The 8,509-nt window shown below is 42.8% G+C and overlaps 1 protein-coding gene across 1 annotated transcript in view; it reads right to left on the bottom strand.

Annotated features, from left to right (window-relative positions):
• Positions 1–1,274: 1,274 nt before the first annotated feature.
• Positions 1,275–8,509, bottom strand: part of CAP2 (CAP, adenylate cyclase-associated protein, 2 (yeast)) — a 148,252-nt gene continuing 141,017 nt past the window's right edge. Inside the window, exons 12-13 of the mRNA XM_006764072.2 lie at positions 6,914–7,054; positions 1,275–2,683 (exon numbers count right to left, since the gene is read on the bottom strand). Of these exons, the coding sequence (XP_006764135.1) occupies positions 2,600–2,683; positions 6,914–7,054 (225 nt within the window). The 3' untranslated portion in view covers positions 1,275–2,599. The remainder of the gene's footprint in view (positions 2,684–6,913; positions 7,055–8,509) is intronic.

Genomic DNA, 8,509 nt, shown 5'->3' with positions numbered 1-8,509 from the left:
GCACCCAGGGCACAGGCTGGCTTTGCCCAGGCTGGCCACAGCCACAGGGGACCGTGAGCAGGCAGCTTCGTCCGGGCCACAGCCACAGGCGCCTGGAACCACAGGGTGGGTGGCTTGTCCCTCTCCCAGGCCACAGGTGTAGGTGCAGCCACTGGTGCCTGGGACTGCAGGGCGGGCAGCTTGTCCTTCTCCCAGGCCACAGCCTGGCTGGTCCGCATTCCTCTCTCACGAGCTCATTTGTGCCTGGCTGGTCCCCATTCCTCTCTCCCCAGTGTTGAGTGTCTGAGCCGTTATGGTGTGACAGCGTGAGAGTGTGATGGCCATTAGCATATTAGCTTTTTATTATATAGGATTGATTATAAAAGTTATTTATATTTATATTATACATTAAAACATACAGTATCTCTCTATATAAAAGCCTACGTGACTGTTCAACCGTTTAACCAGTCGCTATGATGTGCACTGACCACCAGGGGGCATATGCTCAATGCAGGAGCTGCCCCCTGGTGGTCAGCACCACTCAGCTGACCAACGGGTGCCAGACGCTGGGCTCATGGCTGGTGAGCGCAGCTGCAGCAGCACAAGCCTCCCCTGTGGACACTCCCTTTGCGTGCCCCTCCCCCAACCAGACTGGGACTAGGATCGGTACTAGCATTGGGACTGACTGGGCATGAGCCTGCAGCCACTTCTCAGTCATGGGCGTGCTGGTATCGCCCTAGGACGGGTGCGCAGAGACTGCAGCGGGGTGGCAGTGAGCCTACTGAGTGGTGGCAGCGGCAGGTGCAGCGGGTCTGGGATGAGTGGGAGTGGCATGGCACCCGGCCTGGACTCGGGCTCCTCCCCAGCCACCTGCCGCTTCAGCACTACTATACCCCTCAGGGGATGTTGGACTGCCTGTTTTGGCCTGATCCCCACAGGCCATGCCAAGGGACCCCACCAGTGCATGAATCCGTGCACCGGGCCTCTAGTATGTAATACTTATAAACTAAATTTATTTTCTGGGGTTTACATTAACTAAGATCTATGAGGGAGGTTTTCTCAGTGAAGAGACCTTGAATTATAAAACAATTCTAGAATTTCCTGACTGACTATTCCAACTACAAATGGCTTTATGTGATATGTATCTCAGAGAAGCCATTCTTCAGAGAAGGTGAGGGCATGCTGGACATATTTTTTAATTCAACCAGAAAGACAGCTATCTTTCCTAAATCTGACAGATGAGCAAGAGGCAAATCAAAGGAGAAACAAAGAGCTTTAATACCCAGAAGTCATCATAGCATTTAAACAATTAGAATATTACTTTATTTCATAATAAATTTACATTTGAAAAAAAGATATTTACTAAAGCCACAACATTATTCATATAGACAAAACTTTTATTGCAAAACCTTGGTACAGGAGCATTAGTAATTTTAATTCCATATGGATATAGAGATATTTAAAAAAACAGAAACAATGTATTCCAAAGGCTGTAATAGGCACAATATATATGCTTGTGTTTGGTCTGCAAGCATTATACTATAACTCAGTATATCTGATCTAAGAAGTTGCAGGTTTTCATCCCTATGTACTAAAAACATACAAAAGAGTATCATACTATGTTGAAAAAGCATGTACTATCAATACTACAAAATAGGAGCAGCAAGCCAAACCAACAAACGATTCCTTGGGTTTTGGAAGAAGTAATACATTTATGGCTTTTTCATGTTTGTTTTTGAGACTGGTTAGCAAGTCTGGCAAGTGGAAAAGAAGAAAGTGGTCTATAATATAACATTAAAGACATCACTTACAAGGCATCTGATATTTAACAGGTGCATAATTGGAAAACAAAAATTGAGCTTGATCTTAGTGCAAAATTGTAAGGTAACATATCAGCTTCCACTCATCAATTTTTTGGCATAAAAATCTTTATGCCAAACGACAAGTTTTCCAAACGACAGGTGGAAATATTTAAGACAGATCATGAGACCTGACTTTTGGTTTTTAGTAACTGCAAAGAATACAGGTGTCCCAAAGACCAAGAAACTGGATATAGTCCTTTGTATGGGATTTTCTTTTGTTCTGTAAAAACATGGGTTGAAATATGTGTTCATGCTGACAGTGTATCCATGCTGATAAAGGTGAACATGTGGTAAAAATAAGAAAAAAAAGGCAAATTTTTCAGAGCATACTACTGCTACATCATGTTGAGATTGTCTTAAAGGTAAAAATGTACATCTTAGATTCTCGAAGGTTTTATTTTCCAGCTAGCAATTAAACATAAGTGCAAAAGTGAACCATGCAATATTTTTACTTATCAGCTACTGTGCTAATGATATGAAGGGAACAGAATTCTTTTTTTCCCCTTTAAATGCATAATGCTCACAAGTTATCATTGGAACTCAAGTCATACACAAAAGCAAATCATGAAGAAATGTTAAATATTTCAAAATGCCCATGAAAGCATGCCAGAAATGATGCTGTTTCTATAGCACAGAATTGTTGGAGGCCACTGCTAAAGCAGTAGGAGCGACTGCAACTTCTAGGTCTTTAACGCTGCTTTTTTTTTTGAGGGGTGGGGTGGGGTGATACAGGTCAGGGGGTCTGGTCTCTCTGGAGGTTAACCCATAATTTCTGCAGGTTCAGTGACCAACTTGGATCCATCCCATGCAGTCTTGAATTGTTCAGGAATAGGGAATTCTCTCTGGAAAAAGGCAAGGAAAACTCAGTTATTTAAGAAGGCTTCCTTTTGCAAACAGATGGAAGGCTGATTAGTGTCATACGATGGACAAAGTCATTTTGTGGAACTCAAACCTGTATCATGGAGAAGACTTCTATGTCACATGAAGACTTGCATAGTCATGGATCAGTTCTGTGACTGTCTGCGAGCCTCATCATTAAAGCTAGGACTTATTAAGAACCAGATATATATTTTTTAATCCTCACCTAAAATCTCCATTGATTTTAGAGAGAGTGTAAGGGAGAGGGAAAGACAGAGAGAAACACTGATGTGAGAGAAACACATTGATTGTTTGCCTCCTGCATGTGCCCTGACCAGGGCCTGGGCTGGGGAGGAGCCTGCAACCGAGGCACATGACCTTGACTGGAATCGAACCCGGCACCTTTTGGTCCACAGGCGGACACTCTATCCACTGAGCCAAACTGGACAAGAACCAGACATTTTTAAAGCACTGGATATACTAGTATGTGAACTCAGTTAATCGCCTACATCCCTGTGAGCTAGATACTGTTGAGATGCCATCTGCAGCAAACAGAGGCCTGAGAGGTTAAGCTATTATCTAGATGACGTTACTAGCAAGTAGAACAGCCAGACTTCACACCTAGACAGCCTTTCTTACCCATGATTCTCTACCAAATTCAATCATGTACAGGAATCAACTGTTAAAATGCAGATATGGATTCATAGATCTGGGGAAGAGAATGGCAATCTGCATTTTCAACAAGTTCCCAGGGGCCACTGGGCTACTCTTTGATGAAATATAAAGATATGCTTCAGGTTATGCATCAATTTCTTACCCTTCATTCTGCCACCCTACTCTTCCCATTGTGAAATACATGCACACATACCACACACATACATCACACATGCAACACACACACACACACACACACACACACACACACACACGCAGAATAACTAAAATAAAAGTAGTTTAAACTTTCTCCTTTCCCCAGAGAGGTTCTCCAGTCATTTCAGAAGAGGATGAATAAGGAAGGTGAGGAGGAGTAGTCCTTGGCCCCAGCTTCTGTGGCCTCCCTGGACTTCTGTACACACAGCACTGCTGAAACCACACTGTCTGATAATGGATGCCTGTGCTCACCATTGGTGAGATGTGAAGTTTCGTGGGATACACACATGAGTCCATATCTTCCTAGATGTAGGATCCAACTATTTCCTCTGGAAGAAGCTATTTATTTATTTATTTATTTATTTTAAAGCAGTGGTTCTCAACCTTCCTAATGCCGCGACCCTTTAATACAGTTCATGTTGTGGTGATCCCCAATTTCATGGTTACAAATTGAACATAATTAAAGCATAGTGATTAATCACAAAACAATATGTAATTACTAGAGGCCCGGTGCACAAAAATTTGTGCACTCAAGGCAGTCAGACATCCTTAGCGCTGCTGAGGAGATGTGAGAGGCTCCCGCCACTACCGCTGTGCTGGTAGCCGTCAGCCTGGCTTGTGGCTGAGCAGAGCTCCCCCTGTGGGAACATACTGACCACCAGGGGGCAGCTCCTGCATTGAGCATCTGCCCCCTGGTGGTCAGTGTGTGTCATAGTGACCAGTCATTCCAAGTTTTTCTGCTGTTATGGTCAATTTGTATATTACCCTTTTATTATATAGGATATATGTGTTTTCCGATGGTCTTAGGCGACCCCTGTAAAGAGACGTTTGACCCCCAAAGGGGTCACGACCCACAGGTTGAGAACCACTGTTTTAAAGGGAAGGTCCTTTCTATAGTGAGAGATGAATTCTTCTTGAGTGAAATCTGCAATGTAAAGACTTTTGATGAAGCAAAGAAGCCACAATCTTAATGAACTTGTGTGTGTGTGTGTGTGTGTGTGTGTGTGTAGCCAATACCCCTTCTGGGGCTCTTCTTGATGAGTAAAAGAATATTACTCTGGGGTGAAGGCACCTCTTTGATAATAACTGCACTGCAGCTGTTCCAAACTTTTTTTGGGGGTGTAAAGTGAGAGTGATATGATGGCAGATTTCTCTTGGGATGAATCATTGCTCCCATCCATTGCCAGATGATAGTGCCCACAGCAGGACTTCTGTATTGCTCTCTATGACCTCCACCTGGAAAATGCATGAAGAGGGCCTAGGACAGAGGGCACAAGGTAATTTAGGAAGAGAGGGAAGACTACATTTTCATGCTCAGATTTTGACCTGTACTCATTCTTTAGATCAGTGGATCCCACTCTTGGCTCCATACTGAAATTATCTGGGAAGCTTTAACAAATACAGATGTCTGGATCCCATGCCCATGGATTGTAGCTTAATTACTCTGGAGTGCTCATCCAAACCCAATACTTTTCTTAGCAGATCCAGTCCCCATGCAACTGAGCCTTCTGCTTAAATAGCTGGAAAGGCCAGGCCTCACCCTCATTTTTGGCTCGCTTCTCTGGGGCCATTCTTTAGTGGCTATAGCACTTCAGTAGTTTGTTTTAGGTGGAGAACATGCAAAGAGCCTCCTTTAGCCCAGGGTTAGGCTGTCCATAGACCTAGCAGAGTGCTGGCAGAGTCTTGTTTTTTACACTTAAACAATGAACTATAGGCTGCAATATGTAGGTGTGTCTGGATAGTGCTGGAGAACTTACTGAGAACTGGGGAAAGGAGAATTAGCAGGCATGGTCCTGTCCATACTTAGAAAACATTCTTGAGTTCAAATAGCCCATAACATTCATTTCTAGTTTTGGTTTACATGATTAATATATAAAGAATAGTACCATGTTTTATTGACCCCATCATTGTGTTGAGGCTATATTGCCAATAATCACTCTTCTTGTCTCAGTAGCCTGGCTTGTGAAAGCACATGGAATTAGGTAGGTGGATTAGGATTTGAATTTTGCAGAAGAGCAGGATTATATTTACTACTAGAGGCCCAGTGCACGAAATTTGGGAGCCCTCAGGGGATGTCTGACTGATGGCTCTCCTCAGAGGGAGAGGGCTTAAGCCATCAGTCGGACATCCTTAGCGCTGCTGCAGAGGTAGGAGAGGCTCCTGCCACTGCCCTTGTGCTCGCCAGCCATGAGCCTGGCTTCTGGCTAAGCAGCACTCCCCCTGTGGGAGTGCCACCTGGGAGCAGCTCTTGCATTGAGCGTCTGCTCCCTGGTGGTCAGTGTGTGTCATAGCAACCGGTTGTTCCGCCATTCGGTCTATTTGCATATTAGCCTTTTATTATATAGGATGAGCCAAGTGTCTCCATGGACGTTTTGGACAGGATCAAATGCCTTGCAAGGAAAGAACATGAGAACAGTCATGTTGTCTGTCTAAGGAGATTAACCCAAGTGCTGACAGTGGTGTAGATAGTTGGTTGATTGACCCACAGGTTGATGGGGGCCTCTACATCCAAACGTGTGCCAGCCATGTCATGTTTTCTCCCACCCTCCCTGCTTCACTACCCCCTCGCACAGTTAGAATCAGGGAACGATCTCAGAAGTAATGACTAGTGGGAAGCAGTCCTTGCTTCCAAACAGTAACAACTGGCAGGTCCACCGCACTGGGGATGCAGAGAATATGCTTCTTTATACTTCCTTGGCAATGTGTGAGGACACCCGCACACTCTGTCGGGGAAAGGAGGCAAAGAAAATAAATGGCGGCAAAATCACTCAGGCTAGTGTTGCTCTGAAGGGTTGCTGGGTACACTGTTGGCTTACTAAAATACAGATTCTCAGCTCCAAGTCTCCCAAATCCCTTTTGGGAGCAGGCATTTTCATGAAGCTTCCTAGCGAATTCGTGTGCTGAGTTTGAGACCCTCTGGCATAAGAATAACGACATGCTTTGGTCTACTTATTGTTACTGCTCCCCCCTCCACTTTCCCCAAAGCATTTCTCCCTCGTTTCTGTCTGCCTCCGCCACAGCAAAGGACAATATTTACTCCCAACTAATATGGACTCCGATGTACGCTGTACAGTTTGATAGAAGCTAGCCCATTACGCTAATGATTAGTGAACTGCCTTGAGTCACAAATTTAGGAGTGAGTGTAGTCAAGGAAATTAAGAGGGAAGAAGATATGGATTATATTAGGCAGCTAATTATGCAAAGGCAACTCTCGGAATGCCTTTCCTGTCTGTGAATGAGGCTACAAATGAAGCTCATAGATTGGAAGCTAATTGAATCAATCTCAAAGAAGGTTAACGATAAAGGCTCCAGAACAATTCTTTAGTCTTTTGAAAGGTACTTACATAATCACCGTCCTGAGGGATAAGTATATTCATTTCAGATGACTTGGCACTCACTATCTCACAGTCTAATGCATCTTCACTGAGGTATATGTGGCAGCCTTCTGTCTTATTAATGGAAATTGTTGGCACTTTCCCCATGACCTGAAATAGAAAAAAAATAATCTAAGCAAAGAAATAAAGATTACAATATTCCCAAATACATACAACACATAGGGCCTAACCAAGCGTTAGGAATAGCAGGGTCAGAGCTGGAGGCTGGTTAAAGGTGCGGTCTCCAGGCTGAATTGGTGGGTGTCATTTGGGGACAGAATGAAAGGACCACACAAGGGGATTGTCAAACCTCAGGGTCTCTTTCCTGAGACAAAATAAAGGGATAATTTGAAAACAGCAGCTAAGTGTTGAGGAAAAAGTCTCACACCCCTGTTAGTGGATTTGAAACATATATTTGATTTCATGATAAAAAGTAACAAGATGCATTGCCTTTATGTGCTTAAAATTTTAGTTTTGACAAATCTCTGTAAAAGTTGGATTAAAAACAAGTGCTAATATTGTCATTTAAGAGCAAAGAAATTATTCTTGTAATTGAGATTTCTCCTGAACCTAAATAAGAATAAATAAGAAACACTACAATTCTTTTCACGTAAGTCCTTTGCTAGATAAAAATCTCACTGGCTGAATACGAAGCTTAAATGAGAGAATGAGGGTCTAGGTATTTTGAAATGTATTCATTTCAGGAGTGAAAACTGGAGACTTCGTTCAAGCCACTCATTGTATAGGTAAAAGGGACCATACACAAGAGGAGGAGATTCTTTGTATTGTTTACAAAAATCTAAGTGCTATAAAAATTTCTATCAGCCTTAAATGTCTCTTTTACCAGTCAGTTTTCAGACATTCCCCCCCCCCCAAATCTCTATAGGGGTAGACTGTTGCCCCAAATGACCATATTACATCTCTATAATTTTCCTTTTTGTAATGGTAATTGAAGCGATAAAGACATCTCCTCTTTCACCCTGAAGAAAAGACTGGATTGCAAACCAAAGGAGCAACTCCTGTTGATAGTGCAGGTGATGTAAAGAATTCCTTTGGGGGAGTCTAGCCAGGTCACCACACTTCTCTGTTTTCTCCTCTCTCCACAGAAACTGGACACTGATTTGGACTTGAGCTCCAGGTAAAAAAAAAAAAAAAGAAAAAGGCAGAGGTAGTTCAAGGTCAGGTAAGCACAGTGCTTTGCCATAAATAAAATAGAATAATAATACATATATCTATATTTCAAAAATGTGTCAGCAATAATGTTTTGGCAATCTAGACTTGTGTATTTTATAGTGCTGAAGAGCATACACGTACTGACCAGAACTGTATGAATAGCAAAGGAATAAATTGCCAGTGAGTCGTAGGTGGTTTGCTTATGAGACCGGGTGAGGCCAGCACATTATGCTATTATAGTGTATTTATATATTGCTATACTAGTATTATGTTGATAATGCTGAAACGCCCTGAAAATCTGAAAAGCAATAGTAGAATTTAAGAAATAGCCCCGATATGGTAGGAATTGTCATTTCCACAGCATTTTGGTCGATACTGTAGAGAGTTGGTTAT

The sequence above is a fragment of the Myotis davidii genome, unplaced genomic scaffold (assembly GCF_000327345.1).
Source record: "Myotis davidii unplaced genomic scaffold, ASM32734v1 scaffold279, whole genome shotgun sequence".
NCBI classification, from domain to species: domain Eukaryota; kingdom Metazoa; phylum Chordata; class Mammalia; order Chiroptera; family Vespertilionidae; genus Myotis; species Myotis davidii.
Note: the sequence above shows the minus strand (reverse complement) of the source record. Positions and strands in the feature narration are given on the sequence as shown.